The 19,795-nt window shown below is 42.7% G+C and overlaps 1 protein-coding gene across 4 annotated transcripts in view; it reads right to left on the bottom strand.

Annotated features, from left to right (window-relative positions):
- The window catches only part of Grk5 (G protein-coupled receptor kinase 5), a 194,736-nt gene extending 182,571 nt beyond the window's left edge, over window positions 1-12,165 (bottom strand). For 3 of the 4 annotated variants that reach the window (XM_087585160.1, XM_087585171.1, XM_087585145.1), the window contains exon 1: window positions 11,753-12,165. Coding sequence is in view for 2 of the 4 variants with exons in the window: in XM_087585145.1 (XP_087441271.1) it covers window positions 11,753-11,804 (52 nt within the window). In the remaining 2 variants the exon portion in view is untranslated. The remainder of the gene's footprint in view (window positions 1-11,752) is intronic. The other variant, NM_030829.2, reaches the window with a different exon arrangement.
- Window positions 12,166-19,795: the final 7,630 nt, after the last annotated feature.

Raw genomic sequence — 19,795 nt, 5'->3', positions numbered from 1 at the left:
AGTAACTGGTGGTTACTAATTATTATATATCACAGGGCTTGGCATCATCCATAAAACTTCATCATGCTAGCCTCCCTCTCTTCAGAGAGATTACAGAACTGCCTGTTTAGAACTTTTTCCTCTAAGTTAGCATACATTTTCCTTGTCTTAATTGGATCCAGCCTCCCAGCCCGTGAGTAGAAAGGCATCCTTCAAATACCAGGTCTCTGCCATCCTATGTCTAGAAGAATCACTGCCTCGCTTCCTATTTTCTTTCCTTTCTGCTCAGTCTCAATTCTTCCGTGACATGAAATACATGTGACGAACACATCCTAAGCTACCTCTGATATGGCCAAAAGAGGGATGGGGTTAGCATGAAGCATCTTCAAGGAATACAGCCTCAGAACTAGGGGAAACTATTTGCCTCGAACATTTGCTTGAATGCAAATATTTATTTCTGGGAAAACAACTAAAACAAACTGCTTCCAACTCAGGGGGAAGGGTGAGTTTGCCAAACATTTTTCACAGTTAAGACAAACATTTGAAAAACATTTTCCTATTGGTCCTCCACCCTTATGTAATCTTTCTTTTCTATGCTGAAACATTTCTTAATTTATCATCTACTGTGCTATGATATGGAATCGTTGTGGGGTGTGTGTGTGTGTGTGTGTGTGTGTGTGTGTGTGTGTGTGTCCCCACACCTGTACACTGGGTCAATCTCAGGTCCCATCTACCCTGCTTTTGTTGTTTTGAAGACAGGGTCTCAATATGTAGCGCAGCCCTGGCTGGCCGGGAACTCTCTGTGTGGAACAGGCTGGCCACCAACTCATAAAGATCCACCTGCCTATGCCTCCCAAATGCTGAGATTAAAGGTGTGTGCCATCATGCCTGTCTGTCAGCGACTCTTCCTGTCCTGGAACTCATAATCGAAATTCGGCAGGCTAAGCAGTGAGCCCAAGACCTAATCAGTGAGCACAAGTCCATTCAGCCAGCTTTTCATCATTTCACATGGATTTCTGGAAGTCCAGTCCTCATCTTGTACAGCAAGCTATTCCCACCACCTGTTTCCTTTAGGGTCTCTACTCTCCAGTTCTCCTTCCCACAACAGAGACACAGCACCATAACTTAATCTGGAAATTCCTTTGCACACCAATGATGCTGCAGACACACCCTCGGATACCATCATCCCCTACACACACACACACACACACACACACACACACACACACACACACACACACACACTATGAATGCAGGCCTATGGATATCCATCTACAATACCCAATCCCTGAGATAAGGAGGACATTACGGTGACCTATACTGATGAAGTCAACATCCCAATTCTTAGGCTCACTCCACTCCCCACTACTCCTAGAGCTTGGTTGCCTCTCATGGATGTTGTTTGCATGACCTAATGTACTTGATCTAGGCATATTAATAACAACATTTGGACAAAGCGGAACATATTTCAGTATCAGCTCTTGAAGCTGCTTTTCCTGGCCCCTTCTTGACCCTTCTTCAGTCTGTTTCTACTTCAAAAGAGCTGCCAAGATTCAACCAAGATGGAATTCCATTTCATGAGATGTTGCACAACACCCTTTATCAACTACACAGGCCAATTACATTGGCCAAGCTCCCTCTGTCCTATATGTGGGTAATTCCTCACCTTTCCCCTGCCTGAGACAGATAAATTCAGAACTGCACTTCAATACCAATCAAAGGCAAAAGCATGGCCTCCTGTCCCCTCATTATTAAGCAGCAACATCACACTGCTTCTGGCTAGGATTCCAAGTTGATAGCAACGAATAACACACGCATGCAGAGAGAGGGAAAGAAAGAGAGGGAGGGAGGGAGGAGGGAGGGAGAGACAGAAAGACTGGAAAAGAGAGAGGAAGAAATGGGGAGAGATAAAGAGAGAGAGGAGGGAGGGGAAGGGAGGGGGAAGGGAGGGTGAGAGGGGGAGAGAGAGAAGGGAGGGGGAGGGAGAGATAGAAAAACTGGAAAAGAGAGAGGAAGAAATGGGGAGAGCAGGGAGAGAGAGAGGGGAAGGAGAGAGAGGGAGAGAGAGAAGGAGGAGGAGGAGGAAGAGGAGGAGGAGAGAAAGAGACTGACAAGAACTCTGGATGCAATTATTCATAAAGTTAATGCTGAAGAATACAAAGGGGATTAACCCTGCAATAACTTTGCTGAAGGAAAGGCTACTTCATGCTCCAACTTCAGAAAGGAGAGAGGGGACCCACCTCCTTCTCTCTAGCCTCCACTTTTGCATTAAAAAAAGCTGTAGGAACCTGAGCATATGTCTAAGATGTCACCCTCAGGCAGAGTCCAGAGTCAAGCATGACCTAAGAAGTAAGAAAGGTATGCTGGGGAGAGTTGGAACAGGGTAGGCCCACATCAGCTAGGGAACAAAAAGAAATATACCATCCCAAGAAGTCAGTCTGAGCCAGGGCAGTGATAGTCTTTAATCCCAGCACTCCGAAGGTGGATCTCTGAGTTGGAGCTGAGTTCTAGAACAGCCAGGGTTACACGGAGAAACCAATCAACCAACCAACCAACCAAACAAACAAACAAAAATATCAGTCTGGTTTTTTGTTCACATTTCACAGAAGAAAAGAAAGATTTATTTAGGAACACGGTGGGTCCTACTTGGAGTTGTTGCAAAGTCCACAGCTCAAGTGACTTTGAGCTAGTGACATCCTTTCTTGATTTCCCAAAACATCAAGCCAGGAGTTTCTTCTGGAAACATAGGCAGACAGAAAGCAGGGTTCTGCCACTTAACTAGGTTGGAATGTTCTTATATGCTTATCTCCTTTTGCTTTCTGGGGTTTTTTTTAAACTTGTTTATTTACTGTGTTTTGGTTTTTATTTTATTTTTGCTTTTCCAGATAGGGTTTCTCTGTGTAACCCCGGCTGTCATGGAACTCACTTTGTAGACTGGGTTGGTCTCGAACTCGGAGATCTGCCTGCCTCTGCCTCCAAAGTACAAGAATTAAAGACATGCACAACCACTGCCTAGCTTCCTTTTGCTCTCCGAACAGACGCGGGAAGCTGTCCTTAGAGGTTCACTCTTGCCTTTTTAAAAAATATTGATCTTCCAGAGATTACAAGTTTCTAGAGCCACAGAGAACCCAATCAAAAGTGGCCTGATTTGTGAGTGTCTGTCAAGAGGATGTTCCCAGTTAACCCTGGCACCATTTTAAATAGAGTTCCTGGCTTCAGACAAGAAAGAAAAAGTAACTAATTCTCTTACTGTTTCAAATGCTTTCCTTCCTATGCAGGTATGCTTCATCTGAGTTACTGTTTAAAAGGTTTCAAACCTTAGGAGAAATGGTCTTTAGGGAAAAATCACTGGGATGTAGTCCCAATCAGTCTAACTTTGACATCTTCATCTTCTTTTTATTCTCAGTCCAGTCTGTTGGGAAGAGTGAAAACACTTCAAATTGCTTTGCCTGTTTTTCACTCTCATTTTAGATCACATCTTTGTAATCACATCTAAGTAAGTTTCTTTTTTTTTTCTTTTGTCTTTGAGTGAAGGTCTGAGAATGGTCCCCATATTTGAATATATGGTCCCTAGTTGGTGGACTGCTTAGGAAGGATTATAAGATGCAGCCTTAAAAAAGATGACCTGGATCATGTATGTACTTTGAGGTTTCAAAAGTCCATAGCCAAGTTTAGGCTCTGGGCCTTCTGCTTGTGGATAAAATGTGAGCTCTTGCCAGGAACACGCCTTTAATCTCAACATTTAGGAGGCAGAAGCAGGCAGAGCTCTGTAAATATGAGGACAGCTTTGTCTACTACATAGTGAGTTCCAGGACAGCTAGAGAGTCTGTCACAAAAAAATATAAAATAAAATAAAAAGGAAATTGTTAGCTACGGCTTCAGTGCCATGCTTGCCTGCTATACTTACTATGACAGTCATTGACCTGTCCCCTGAAACTGTCAGCAAGACCCAATTGAATGCTTTCTCTTATAAACTGCTTTGCTCACAGTGTCAATTCACAGCAACAGAACAGTCACTAAGACACCTTACAAAACATATTTTCCCCCCTCTTGGAAAAAATGGCTTTTCAATATATACTCACACTAGAAATTTCAAGAAAGAACATGGAGCCGGGCATGGGATGGTCGTACATAACTGTAAGCCCAATACTTGGGAAGCCGAGGGAAAATGATCATGAGTTTAAGGTCAGTCTGAGCTACATAGTAAGATGTTATCACATAATGAAAATAATTTTAATAGACGAAAGGAACATTGGGTTCTATGTGTTTATACCATACTCTTTCATTCAAATTAGGAAGGACAGATGTACAATTTAGGTAAATTTCCCAATAAATGAAGGGAGGTGGGGGAATACGGTGGATCACCATTACCACTATCTCCATTCCTAAAGTAAGTAAACTGAGTCAGTCCCAAGTTCTACATAGCTACCTGGAGTTGGGCAGCCCACCCCCTCCTTCGTCTCCCTTTCGGTTCCGTGTCAAAGCATATAACCCAGTCCCAACAGAAGTCCACAAAGGAGGGCAGCCTCTGTCTTTTCAATCCTGAACTGCAACAGGAAAACCTGTTTGGTTTTTTTTGTTTTTGTTTTGTTTTTGGGTTTTTTTGTTTTGTTTTGTTGTTTTTTTTGTTTTTGTTTTTGTTTTTGTTTTTGTTTTTTTTTTGGTGGTTTCCATCTGAAAGAGCTGGTTTTGTTTGTTTGGTTTGTTGTCTGCTTGTTTGAGACAGGCTTTCTTGTACAGCCCCGAAACTCTCGATGTAAACCAGTACTGAAAAAAAGGCGTGCACAACACCGATCCTGATGAAAAAGCACCACACCCTAGAAAATCAGCAGTTTACTTCTAGATTCAAACCCTTCTCTCACGAATAAACTTGAATTGTTTAGGTGTGTGTGTGTGTGTGTGTGTGTGTGTGTGTTTTAAGACAGAATCTTACTCTGTACTGTAGGCTGGTCTCCAATTCATGGCAATTCTTACAGACACAAGCCTCACCTGGTACACATCATTTTTAAATTACATATGCATCCTTCAGGCCATTGTCCAAAGTCTAGGCGCCACAAAGTTCATGGAGCTACGGAACTGATGCCCTAACCAGCTTCAAATTTTTATGGGAAAGAAAACATCCAGCCCTGTTCATATCTAATTTTCTAGTTTAAAGAGGCTAAAAAAGGTTGAGGCATATCTCAGTGGTACAGTATATGCCTAAAAAGCATAAGACTCTGATTTCAATCCCAGGTACCACCAAAAACGAATAAATGAAAGTAAACCATGTGCTCAAATTGATTTTTGTTTTGTTTTGCTTTTGTTTTATTTGAGACAGGGTCTCACTATGTCACTAGCCTGACTCGCTACATAGACCAAACTGGCCTCTACCTCAGACACATGTCTGACTCTGCCTCCAGTGTGCAGAAATTTAAGGAATGCACTATCACACTTCACCCAGTTGTCTCTTTTTAGTCCATCTTTAAATGCATCTATCCAAGGCTGACATCCAAAGTATCACTTCTGCCAAGGATCCATCAAAATTCCATTGATGGGGCTGGAGAGGTGGCTCAATGGTTAAGAGCACTAACTGCTCTCCCAGAGGTCCTGAGTTCAATTCCCAAAAATCACACGGTGGCTCACAACCATCTGTGATGGGGTCTGAAGCCTTCTTCTGATGTGTCTGAAGACAGCTACAGCATACTCATATAAATAAAATAAACAAAATCTTTTTTAAAAAGCCATTGATGAGTGAATGAACACACCAATATTACTCTTGTAAGAGTTCAGAAAACAATTAAAGAACTTCTTTCTTTAATGAGAATAGGTGGAGGATTCAACCAGGAAGAGACTATTCTTTTTTAAAAAGTAGCATGGTTTATACAGATGAAATGTGTCCTCTGGTGTCTGAGTGGTAGTTAAATGAACAATACTGTCTTCACTTTCTAAAAATAAATCTCAACGATATCACTTTTTCATTAGGAATGTCTAGATATTATAACCAGGTATGGTAGCTCGCACCTGTAATTTCAGCACTTCAGAAGCTGAAGCAAGAGGATGCTGCTAGTCTTGAGGCCAGCCTGGGCTACACAGAGAATCCCAGGCAAATGTGTCAAAAAAGAAAAAAGTCTAGGTATTATGTTTTATCTTAAATCACATATTCATTGGCAACAAATATTAACGTTAAATATTGCCCACAGGCCTAGATGGTTTCCTAAGAATGTTGATAGTTCCCAGGAATGGGTTGAGAGCTGAATAGTGCTTGCTTGGAAAAAGCAAATGTGGTCATGTGTAGAACATTTCTGAAACCCACTTGGGCTTTCTTAAAGCCTGCAATGCAGGCCCAAAGGCCATCATTTAGCAAGCCACTACAAGAGCTCTGGCTTTTAAAGACATCACTTAGGCAAGAATTGGTTTGGGTACTGAAAGATCAGGATCTTTTAGAGTTTAGAATCTGACAAGCAGCATCTAAACTACTGAAAGATGAGAGTCTTGTGGGCCTTTATCTGATGCTTATAAAAACAGGCAGCTAGATGAAGCACAATCATCATCTGAAAATCTTCTGTTGGAAAGCCAGGCCTTCTGAATGTTGCTTTTGGTTTCTCTATCTCTATGTTGTAGATATTGAAAAGGAAGCTACAAGAAGAGGCAGTTTCATTTAACAGCTTAACAGCATTGTGTTTAATAGGCCAGGCTGCTTTCACACACGCCAGCTGCCAGAAAGAAAGCTATCACTCTTCTGACTCCTCAGATCGAAGAGAGAAGCTTTGGGTAGCTCTGTCTCTCCTCAGAGCTGTGGTGGACTACAACTTTCAGAAATACCCAATCTTCTGACATCTTAGCCCAACCATGTTCCAGCTCCAGCATGAGGAACTAAGGACTCAAGGGGAAAGCAGGCTTCTAATCTACCATGGAATGCCAAGCCTAGCAAAGGCAAAACACAACTTCTTCCACCTCAAGACATTGGCTCCTTTCCTCCTGCTAGCCTCCCTGGCCTCTCCCAGGCCCCAAGTTCACCTTCTCCTAGGCCCCTAATCTTGATCATCAGACAGATACAGGCGAAAAGTCACAGCCTTATCTAGGAAAATTTTCTTGTACAGTCCGGTTTTCAGAAATTGTGATAAATAGCAGAGTCATTCTGTCCCAGTGCTTCCTGGCCTCAAGAGCAAGGATATATGCCCAGTTCTTCTGAAACCTTTGTAATCAGACAGAGCTATGAAGCTAGCCTGTGAAGAAAGGAAAGGTAATTTCTTGTAAATATTCCTCCCACCAGTGATGCTCCATGGCAATACAACAAATCTAGACTGTAAGAGAGAAAAAGAAAGGAAGGAAGGGAGGGAGGGAGGACAGAGGGAGAGAGGGAGGGAGGAAAGAAGAAAGGAAGGAAGGAAGGAAGGAAAACTTTTACTGCAAAAAAAAAAAAACAAAAAGAAATATACAAAAGGCATTCTGCAAAGAATCTCACTCACTACCAATATTTCAACAAGAGCTTGCCTGCCAATTTTCTGAGATTCTGAAATGCAAATAGATAGAAGACTTGGGTCTTAGTCCCTTTTCATTAAATGCTTAATCTCTTAGCTCATTTTCATAAATTGGCATGAATTTTGTCTCAACTTATTTCTTTGTTCCTTAACTATTTCTTAGGAAAGCTTAATTCCTATGAGAGGTCAAAACTAACCTGATGTTTTCTCATACAATCAAGACATATACACTTCAGTAGGTTTAGCATTTTGAAATTAGATTACCATTATTTTGTTATTTCAAAACAACCGAAAAGTTGGCTCAGCAGTGGTTAAAATCACTGGCTGCTCTTCCAGAGGTCCTGAGTACAATTCCCAGCAGCCACGTGGTGGCTCACAACCCTCCGTAATGAGATTTGATGTTCTCTTCTGTCATGCAGGCAAATCGAGCACTCATCTACATCAAAACGTACAAATAAAGAAACCTCAAAACAACTATCACAAAGGTGGAACTCAGGGGCAGGCAGATCTCTGTGAGGCCAACCTGATCTACATAGTCAATTAGGAGAGATACACAGTGATATTCTATCTCAAAAAAGAATAAAAAAGAAAAAGGAGGAAGAACAAGAAAAGAGGAAACAAATTCATTCGTTTCTTTGTTTCGTTGGCTGGTTGGTTGGTTGAGACAACGTCTCACGTCTCACCGTCTCACTAGACATATCCCTGGCTAGCCTAGAACCCTCCATGAAAACCAGGGAGACCTCAAACTCAGAGACCACTAGCCTACCTCTTGCGTGCTGGGATTAAAGATGTGCATTACTACAAGTGTCCAGCTTTTCACTCTCACTTTTAATAAACTTTCACTATTTAAGCAAAAGAAATGTGAGCATAGATCTGTAAATCCCAGCACTTGGGAAGTGAAGGAAAGAACGCCAAAAATTCAAGGTCAGCAAGGTTGGGAGTTTAAGGTCAGTGTAGGCAGCATATAAACCTTGTCTCGGGTCCGAAGGGTACTCACATATGGACAAATCACTTTACCACATTCACAAAGTATGTCCATCTTTCTTTAAGGTTTGTACTCTTTGGAACAAATGTGACTTTTACTTGAAAGCCACATTTAAAATTGTTTACAATGTATTTTGGGAAGAGAACTTGCTTAAATTTCACATTCACCAATTATATTTCTCATCTGTAACCATTCAAAAGAATCTTCAAAGTGCTTTAAAACATTTTAGGGGTTGGGGATTTAGCTCAGTGGTAGAGTTAAGGCCCTGGTTTCGGTCCTCAGCTCAAAAAAAAAAAAAAAAAACCCACATTTTAGACAACTTGATGCTTTGAGGTTTGCTTGCCTTCCATGTACTACAAAATATATCTTAGTTACTTCACTAACCTGGCTGGGATTTTTCTTCCTTTTTTTTTTTTTTTTTTTTTTTTTGGTTTTTTTTTTTTTTTTTTTTTCCGGAGCTGGGGACCAAACCCAGGGCCTTGTGCTTCCTAGGCAAGCGCTCTACAACTGAGCTAAATCCCCAACCCCCTTTCTTTCTTTTCTCTCTATTTTTTAATAGGATCTCATATTAAACTTGGACATGAACTCCAAGACAGGTCTGCTGACCCTGAATTTAGGATCTATCTGTCTCTACCTCCCAAGCAATGGATTGATATCCGGTGCAACCACACACAGTTTTTTCCCTGATAGTGATCGAACCCAAGGGTTTTGGTGCCTACTAGGCAAACACTAAACCCTAGCTTTTTTCTTTCTTTTATCTTTCTCTTCCTCCCTTCCTCAATTCCCACCACCACTACCCCTTTTTTTCCTTTCCTTCTTTCCTTTTACACGAATAGAAAAATAGTGCTAGGCACCAAATCAAGGCCTTTTGAATGCTAGGCAAGAACTCTACCTCTTGAAACATTCATTTCTGAATATCTAAATAATACGGTTATTTGGAGAATTACTAAAATTCAGTATGACTTTAAGTAGAAAACTTTAAAAAGAACATGTGTTTATTTCTAGACTCCTCCATGTTAATTTGGATAAGCTCAAAGCTTTAATAAAGTCGCAGCCTTTATTAAATAGAAGTACTTAAATTGTAGACTCTCTTTGGACATAAAAGGAGAAAAGTTAAATACAAGTTTTAAAATGAAGCTTCCATGTACATGATTAATTTATCGCTCACATGTCAATCTCTCTGTTTCCTTGCAGGCAAAGCCCTCTCATCTGGAAGGCATTCTTAAAAGCTGTTTCTCACCAGGAGATGTCTATTGAACTCTCATAGGAAAACGAAAAGACTTTAAAAGGAAAAAAAAAACAAAGGGCACATTCTTGAGCACGTCTAATCACAGTAATTTGGCCCCAATGGGAGTCCATCATTCCACTTATACTTCTCGTCCACAGCTCTCCTCTCTAAGACTCCAGAAAAACCTATATACTAACCCGACAAACAAAAATACAAACCAGTACATTCATTTCAGTAAAAACAGTGGGAACAATAACTGGAGATGGGAAAAACTTTACAACTCAAAGTGAAACATATGCAAAGAAGTCAGTGCTGAGGGAAGAATAAATAAATAATAGCGTAGAGAATCCTAGGGAGCTGGGCAATAGGAGAACTCAGTGGAACATGCAAAGGCCTCCAGGACTAAAGATTCCCATAGAATCATACCCAGAGATTCCCCAAGAAATAATTTTAGAATAGACCCGGATATTTGTCCAACCTGGAGACCTATACCATTGTGTCCCACCACTAGGTGGCAGGCTGCAAATCTCCCAGGAAGGGGCTTTCTTCACCTCCAGACACTGCTTCCCTAGCTCTACTTCACCAAAAATGTCAGGATAGTGGAGGTGAGGGGGCAAAAACTTCAGTCCCACCTCTAAAAGAGTTAAGTGGAAGGGCAGTAGAGGAGGGAGAACTGAATATCTGAAACGCTACTCAGTTCTCAGAGAATTGCCTCCTTTGGGAACTTCCAAAACAAGCCTGTTTTAGGATGACAAATGATTTGAAAGTGCCAAGATGAGTTGCTGAAACCTAGACAAGGTGGGTTGCTCTATACATCATGTACTGAGCCACGAGGTGATGGAAGGACTGGATAAACACCAGTTGTTTACTGCTGGCCATAAAGTCTTCCTTCATTCATCAAAGTGGCTCAATGAAAATATTATGAAGTAGGGATGGCATTTTCCTGGGCTACTTGCAGAGAATCCTTCTAAAGGGGAAAAACCTTACTCAGTCCACCCTGAATATTAAATACAGCCTTCTCCCAGGAAAGGAAAATAATAACAACAAAACAACAACAACAAAAACCCTCCCCCTTCTTATAGAATGGCTGCACACCAGAATCCAAATGTTGGCAAATAAGATATTACATAAATTCCAAATTTTCCTGAATATGTATGTTTCCATTCCTGCAACACAAACCGTTTAGGACATCGAAGTTTCTGACACACACCCCCCACACACACACCTTTTCAACTCAAGAATCAAAAGTCAAAATACATGGTACAAGGTATTAATAAGGATCTTACCCATCCATTTCCTAACAGCTAAACGCAGGAAATTGAGATGCGTACAAAACATATCTAAACAGCAGCACACTTGCCTATAACTAAGCCTTATCTAACTCAGGGTGGGAGTTGGGACGGTTAATAACAACAATCCATCCTAAATTTTTAATTATTTTCTCAGTGACTTGTAAAGCCACCCTTTCATTATTCTACACACTGGCTAATTCCCCAACATCTTACTTTGCCTTTAAAAGGCTTCCTTCCACACAACGACGGGATTTCCCTAAGAAATTTTCCCAGAGGATGATGATTTCCACCAATAGTCTTTATCAACTCAAGCAAAGACTGGTTTTTGCTAATTCCAATCCCACAACACACACACACACACACACACAGAGAGAGAGAGAGAGAGAGAGAGAGAGAGAGAGAGAGAGAGAGAGAGAGAGAGAGAGAAAGAGAGAGTGAGTTTTCACACTCTTAAAACCATCCCGGGCCAACTCTAAAGGCTGTTTTATTGGCTCGTTTTTTATCCTCTCCTAAAAGAATGCTTTTCCAACTGCCCTTTCAACAGCTGCAGAGACCGCACGATTTCTAAGGTTCAGCTGGAAACTAGAGGATATTTTAGCATCTTAACTCGTCCCTGCAACTGTCTTTGCCCCAATCCTAATCTTCTGAGCCCAAAAGCAAGAGCCCCTCAATATTTGCCGACAGACCTCCAAGCTGTACCCCTCGCACCAACTCACTGCGAGCATCCTGCACGCCCGCTTGTCACCCGACACCCGCACCCCGGCCCGCGGCGAATGCTCTGTGCAAGCACCGGACCACCCGAGCTTACCTTCCCGGGCTTTCAGCAAGACCGTGTTGGCCACGATGTTTTCCAGCTCCATTGACAGTCGGCAGTCAGTGAGGGAGCCGGCCGGCGGGGCTGTCAGCGTCTGGGGTGATGCCGCTGCCGCTGCTCGAGCTGCCGCCGCTGCTGCCAAACCCCAGAGCAAGCAGCCTGCCTCGCTACCGCATTATTCTTTCTACGAGCCCGCGGAGTTTCCCCCTCTGCACCGAAGAGCCGCCGCCGCCGCTTCTTCCTCCCTCTGTGTCCCCCCTCCCCCCTCCCTCAACACTTTCCCCCCCACCCCCCACCCTCCGCGCGTCTCTGTCACTCCATTCTCCTCCCCTCCGGCTCCCTCGGATGCTTTAATGCTTCGGATGCTTCAGCCTCCCCTCGTTCCCCTCCCGGGGGTGTGGTACTCTAGGCTCGAGCCCTGGCACCGCGCAAGCGCCTGCCCGAAAGCACCACCCACCGCGCGCTCTGGACACCGGGAATGAAGGGAATTGTAGTCCGGCGTCTGACGGGGCGGGGGCTGTAGTGCACCGGGACTGTGGTGCAGGACTGCTGCCGGTATGGCGCTGAGCCCAGGCGGCTCAGTCTCGCCGGCAGGCAGTCTCAGTCAAGAACGCCTCGAACGCCTCAGCCAAGGCGGAACCCCGACTCCCGGAGCGTAGAGTCCCTTTCCTGTCCCGCCAAGATCCGAGAAAGCGGAAAGCACAAGCCAAGGCAGGACGCTGCTGTGGGAAGCCCAGGTGTAGAGGCTGAGACCCGAGCGAAGGCGCGCCCCTGGGGTTCCGCGCTGCCCGCCGTCTGCTGCTCACACGCGCCAGGTCGCTGACAAAGGTGCACTTTGTTTCCGGGCAGCAAGGGGTTCGCCAGCCCGGGGCGACCTGGCGGTGGATGGTCTCTAGGCACGTAGCGTGAGCGCCGCCTGGCGACGGCGCGTCTACGCGAACCAGAATGCGGGCACCTAGGACTCCCGGGATCCCCACGCTCAGAGCAGCTTCGCTTCGCAAGCCGGGGGCCCAAAACCCTACGATTTTCATTATAACCAAACATATTGTAGTCAAGTTACTAAAAACACATAAGAAACCGAATCTGCTGTGGGAATGTTAATGAGTAACAAGCCAGGCCAGCGTGAAAAGGCATTCAAATTGCAGGCTTGTTTATCTTGGAAGCACTTGGCTCCTTACACTTTCAGAACCTCGGACTCCAGATCTAGTCCCAGCTCCTATTCCCCCAAAATTCTAATCCTGAGAAATTGGCTCTCCGGTCAACTGGGGTCTTTCGAGGAGAGTCCTAAGGGCTGGGGGCGGGGCTGCCAAGCCCCAGGGAACAATGAGGCCTTTGCCTTCTCTGGGCCTTTCGGGCGGATATCCGTTTTAAAACTAGGTCTGAAGCTTCTGTGTCCAAAAGAAGGAAAAGCCGGCTGTCCCCAGAGCTGCCAGGAAGTAGGGAGGGGCCGAGAGAAATGGAGAACAGTCATTAAGCATTGGCGCTAATGGCATTTTCAGAGTGTAGTCACCAGACTAGTGCTGGTTAATGGTAGTCTTCTTTCCTAGTGGATATATCTGCCACCACCACTTGCCTAGGGTCTGGATTTGGATCAGGGGACCTCATTTGTCTGCAAGCAAAGTTAAGTTTGCTTGTCAGAAGACAGAGAATTGAGCAAACAACTTGAGCACATGACACCACAGGAATTACTGTTCTAAGCAACCCAAACTTAGACTTAAACTACAGACTTAGACTACAAACTGTCGTGCCCAGAACCCTAACTTGTGATGAAGGGCTCTTTCAAAACAAAGAGATTCCTAGGAGTGGGCAGCACCATAATGCAGGAGCCTAGACCTAACTTAGTCCAATGTTTGTTTATTGACTTTTTTTCACTGTTTTTTGTTGTTGTAGTTTTTGGTTTTGGTTTTTTGGGGTTGGGGGGGCGGTTTGGTTTTTTGGTTTTGGTTTCGGTTTTTTTCTTTTGTTTTGTTTTTTGGTGCAGGGTTTCATAGAACCCAGGCTGGCCTGATCCTGCTGTCTGGGTCCTCTGTAAGAGCAGTATATATGGGGTTGGAGAGATGGCTCAGAGGTTAAGAGCACTGGCTGCTCTTCCAGAGGACCTGAGTTCAATTCCCAGCAACCACATGGTGGCTCACAACCATCTGTAATGGGATCTAGTGCCCTCTTCTGGTGTGTCTGAAGACAGTGACAGTGTACTTATAAATAAAATCTTTTAAAAAAACAAAAAAGAGCAGTACGTGCTGTTAAACACTAAGCCATAATATTTTATCTCCATAACATTTTTGTTTTGTTTCCTTTTTTGAGACAAGGTTTCCTTGTATAGCCCTGGCTGTCCTGGAACTAGCTCTGTAGACCAAATTGGCCTCAAACTCAAAGAGATCTGCCTGTCTCTGCCTCCCAAGTGCTGGGATTAAAGGCGTGTGCCACCACTGCTGGGCTCCATAACATTTTTTAAGGACTAAATTTGAATGCTTTCACATAGTTACCTAGTCACAAACTTCCTGGGTTTGCCAATCCTAAAGATTTTTAACAATACAGATTCTGGTTAAAATGCAGATGTAGGTCTATGGCAGATCCTAAAATTCTTCAAGGAAACAGACCATCATCACCCTCTTGAATAGCAAAGCTTTGTTGACTGTACCTCTCTCCACTCTTTTATTTTCTAATATCCAGCTCCAGCCCAAGTCAGAAGTAGTTTTACCTCTTTGGTAGATAGAAGCATGCTTGTTTGCCTCTCTGTAAAGGCCTGCCTTTCTCCATTTTACAGATATGAAGCAGATCCAGAATGAGTCCCAGCAGATAGAGCAAGCAAGTCTTAGCTTGTGCAGTTCTCTGTCCACCACAGGGCAATGCATCCTTCCTACAAAATAAATGGTTGTAGGTCAAGTTATCTGTGCCTCTCTGAGGAAATTAGGACATTCCAATGCAAGAATAGAACAATGATAGCATTTATTCAACCCCAGTGGGGAGCCAGGCCTGTGCTAGCTGTTTAACATGAATTATCAACTTGAACACAACATCCTGATGAGATAGGGAATAGAGCTGTATTTTGCAGATAAGAAGAGGTTTTATTATTTCCCTGGGGTTACACACTAGTAAGTAAAAGTCCTAGAATTCGAGCAAAGCTATGGCAGTGCATGCCTTTAGTCCCAGTGCTTGGGAAGCAGAGGCAGACAGATCTCTGACTTCAAGGCCAACCTGGTCTTCAGAGTGAGTGCCAAGACAACCAGGGCTTCACAGAGAAACCTTGTCAATCAATCAAACAAATAAATCCTAGGATTTGAACGTAGCAGATAAAGAGTTCTAGCACTGATCACTGCCTGGCAGACTAGATGCTAAAGACTTGGTTCTGAGCATTGTTTTGTTGCCAAGATGAACATGTTTTAAAAAAAAAAAAAAAGCAGGCAGTTGAGTAAATGGTTAAGATTTTAGGGAGTTTTCTATTTCCATCCATAATTCCACTGTGGTCATTTCATTCCTTTCAATTAGCTACAATAATAAGTCATGGTCCCCCTTGAAAAATTTGTTTTGAGAAAGAGTCTTCAATTAAGTATCAATACCTAATTAGGGAATTGTTGACAGCCAACTGAGAGCAAGAATGGAAATGGAAGTGAGGATCCTGTGAGTATGCAATAATGGGAAAGACAGAAGCTGACAAGCTGTACACTGGATCCACTGAGCTAAAAATGAAAAACAAAAAAGAAACCCAGGGACTCTTCAGAGGCATCCCTATCTCCCATGGATAAAAGCTGTGGGGTCAGAGTGTTTATAAACAGACATCTACGATTCCGGAAGACCACAGTCTATCTTCATTCTAAAGTGTACATTCCTTGTTCCTCAGTAATTACATTGGCTCTCTGAATCCTACTGATCTTTTTGGCCTCTCAACTTGCAGCTGAAGATACTGGAGATAGAAATATTCCTTTTTTCCCCCTCCATCTCTTTGTTCAATGTTTAATTTGCCAAGTATTACAGGAGTACAGACCACTTCCCTTACCACCAGCAAGAAAGTAAGTTGGCTAAAACAATGGAATAAGAGTGATTGTTGGGTTTCAGACTCCCAAAACAAACAGCTGAGGTGCATATTTTTACATACCAAAGTAGACCTGGCCCCCAGGTTCTCCCAGGGTCCCTCAGTTCCTACCTGGCATACTCCACCCTCTATCCTGAACTTTCCAGCCCAGGAGCTGGACTGCCCTTCCCACAAGGGCTCTTCTATATATAATCCAAACATTTTGGTCTCCCTTCCCACGTTTTCCTTCTTTCTGCTCCCCCACTTTCTCTCAATTCACCCTCCTCTCCGTCTCCTTCCCCTTTCTTGGACCCAGTGAACTTGTCCAATAAACCTATATTTGTATATATTTTCATCTGGCTTGGATTGGCTCGTTTCACCAGTGGAGAAAATAACATCAGTTGTAGAGATATATACATAGGACTCTGCCAATGGAGGAAAAAGTGGTCTCAAGCACCATGACAATTCCAAGAAAGAAATGTGAGTTAAAAGGGACTTGGAAGTCCAAAGCTTCTCATTAATATCCCTCCCACTCTGAAAGGACCCCATGGTCACCAAATTTCACATTTTAAGTGTTGCCATGCTGTATCACATAGTGTTTTTCTATTAATACCTTTCTTTGAAGTAGGCTCACTTTTTTATTATCATTTGTTATTAATCATACAGAGTATGAGTTTCGTTGTGACATTTTGTGGTTTGTTTTTATGTTTTGTCTTTCGTTGTTTTTATTTCTGGAGACAGGGTCTCATGTAGCTCAAGTTTGTCTTGAACTCATTGTGTAGCCCAGAATAATCTTGAAGACTCCACCCTACAAGTTCTTAGATTGGCAAATAATGTCATACTAATCAAAAACAGCTTTGGAACATGAATAAGAAATTTCCATATGGTTTTTATCAGTAAATATAACTTTTAAATGCTTTTATACCATGTTACCTAAAGATTTCTTGGACAAAAAGGAGCCAAGTGAGCCAGGTAGTGGTGGCACAGGCCTTTAATCTCAGCACTCAGGAGGCAAAGGCAGGCCATCTCTGTGAGATCAGGGCCAGCCTGGTCTACAGTGTGAGTTCCAGGACAGCCAGGCTACACAGATAAACCCTGTCTTGGAAAGCACACAAACAAAACAGGAGCCTGGTGTAAAAGTGAAACAAGCACCAATGTAAATAAGTTCTACCCTCTCAGTGGCCTAAGGAGTACTAGTTAGATCATGCTAGGTAACTATCAGAATTCCAACCTCCCTGTGAGATCAGTGTTTAAAGGGGAAGGATGCAGCTGGCCTTTGGATCCAATGTTATAGAAACATCTAGAAAACCGAAGCCAATCTCTCTCCAGACTTCCAACTCTCTGACTGGACTTCTGTCACCTGAGCTGTCTTTTGCTAGTCATTCTATCATTCACCCAACTTTAACTAGGGAACAGGATAAGCTGGTTTTAACTCAATTTTCAGCTGGAGAGAAACACAAGATCCATACCACCAAGTGGTTTATAGGAGGTTGAACACTTTGTTTTGTCTCATTAAGTGCTGGACAGTCAATACATTTAGGTGGAGACAAAATACATGCACTACACAGTAGAAGCATAAACCTTAATTCTGTACTTTTAGAATCAGAGCAGGAAATAAAACCATGCTTTCCTCCAGTAATTTACCTTTTTTAAAAACGATGACGCTTCTATTAATGTAGATAAGAATCTAAGTCATCACCCTGACTCATTTTATGACCAGCATCTATCAAAGGATTACCTTTTAATGATCAGCATCAGACAGGACTTAGCCCCTCCAAGACAGGTCCACAGGTCCACTTGTTACTCATAGTACCAAGAACACATAACAGATAGATGTAGCATGAGAAACATGGCTGCTGCTCTGTCTTGATTGTTTTTACATTTATTGTGTGTACGTACATGTAGAAGTAAAAAGATACTGATGTTGAGTCAATATCCTACAGGGCTTTTTAAGCCTAAAATCTATAAACATCTGTGCTAAGTTATCTACCAATCAAGATTTGGGATACGGGACTTTCTTAGGAACATGTCTTTGCTGTTCTTATTCATCCTGTTCTTACTGGTTGGGGTATTCAACTGTGGCAGGGGACTTTCCTTGTCTAACATCCATGTCTTAACTTGCCAACCAGACTGTCAGTTACCCAAATACATGTTTCTTTCTGACAAGTAGGATGTCAGTTTTCAAGGAGGTCTTGGGATCTTAAACTTTACTCAACCTCTACTCAAAATGTAAGTCTTATTCCAAATAGTTTTTCTTATGTTGGGATCCATCCCAGGGACAGCTTATAAAAGCAAAAACCATAAAAGCTTGTATATAGGTGCAGAAAATGCTGTCTGGCAGTTGGTTTGAGTCCAAATTTATTGTGGCTAACTATACAAAGCAGTTTTGAGTTCTGTTGTGATTAGTTTCCAAGAACACAAAAGCACAGAACATAACAGAATCTATAATCACCTAAAGCATGAGAAAGTTTCCTAGTAACTGCACATGAGAAAGTTTCCTTATACCATTAGTAACAGCACAAAATGGTAGGCTAGACAAGTAAGGGTTACCTAAGCCTTAACATTGTAGCTTATTCATATAGTTGGCTTGAGCAACTGTCCCTGCCAGAGTGAACCCAGGTTGGGACAAGCAGACCTAGCTAGAAAGCTCATTCCTCTAACCAGTTTCTCTGTGGATAAAGGATGCCATCTAGCAAGGACTTTGGGAATAGTAGTAATAAGCCTCAGGCTCCACATGGTGTAGACTGTATGGTTTCATGGATCTTTGAGGCCAGTTCTCACTTATTACAGATGAAATTCTGCCCCCTGAGTGCTTATTGGGTCACAGAGTGTTTGTTGCTTTAGCTCAACCTTCACAGCCCTGTGTGCTCGGGATCTGAGTGGGAAACCACTGAATCTCTCTTTGCTGAATCTACCCTCTCTGTGTTTGGAAAGGGAGTGATTCTGTTTATGGTTTGTCTTAGTGCATGCAGGTAGCTGTAACAAAACACATACCTTAAACTGGGTAATTTGTGAACCACAAAAAATGGTAACCAACTCATAATCTTGGAGGCTGGGAAGTCTGAGAACCAAGGTGCCAGCAGATGTAGTATGTCTGGGTTCTTTCTTCCATAGACAGTATTTCTAGGCTATATTCTCTCAAGAAGACTCTATCTCCATGACATACCCACCTCCAAAATGCCTTGCCTTTTAATATCAGCACATGAAATCTTGGAAACACATAGACAGATCATTTTTGTTGGGCTTGGGTTTGTTGTTTTAAAGCATTTCTTTTAAAAAAATTTGGTGTTTTTTTTTTGACTTTTTGTTTGTTTTGTTTTGTTTGAGGGTTGTTTTGTTTTGTTTAATTTTTTGGGATGGTAGAGGTCAGAAAACAACTTGCAGGAGTTGGTTCTCTCCTTCTACTGTGTGAGTTTCCAAGATAAACTCAGATCATCAAGCTTGGCAGCAAGCATCTTTATCATTGAGCCATTCGTCCACCAATGCTTGTTTTTCGAAACAGAGTCTCAAAAACTGGAAGCACCATTGAGCCTTCACGACACATCTTCTCATCACTATATATCTTGGAGACTGTTCCACATGGAGCTCTTCAGGCTACCTTGTTCTTTTCATACAGAGTATTTGTTCTAAAGATGGCCGGACTAGAATTCATGGAGCCATTTGCTGGTGAGTATGATTATTTTGTCCCATCTTTTTCTGTAACAAATACTAATTATTTTTTGTAGGAGTTAATGAGGACACACACACACACACACACACACACACACACACACACCACACACCATAAGACCATGATGGCAACTCGTGCCTATACTCCCAGCATTATGAAGGCAGGGGTGGGAGAATTGCTGAAAGTTTGAGAGCAACCTGGTTATGTATATATAGTCAATTACAGACTTGTCAGGGATATATACAAGACCCTGTTAAATAATAAGTATAATATAGAATTCACTCTCTCTAGTGTTTAGTTCTATGAGTTTAGACATATGCATAGACATATAGGATAGTGCCATAACTACTGACTT

This window comes from Rattus norvegicus, chromosome 1 (assembly GCF_021556685.1).
Source record: "Rattus norvegicus strain SHRSP/BbbUtx chromosome 1, alternate assembly SHRSP_T2T, whole genome shotgun sequence".
Taxonomy (NCBI): domain Eukaryota; kingdom Metazoa; phylum Chordata; class Mammalia; order Rodentia; family Muridae; genus Rattus; species Rattus norvegicus.
The sequence above is the reverse complement of the archived record's forward strand: the minus strand, read 5'-3'. Positions and strand labels throughout refer to the sequence as shown.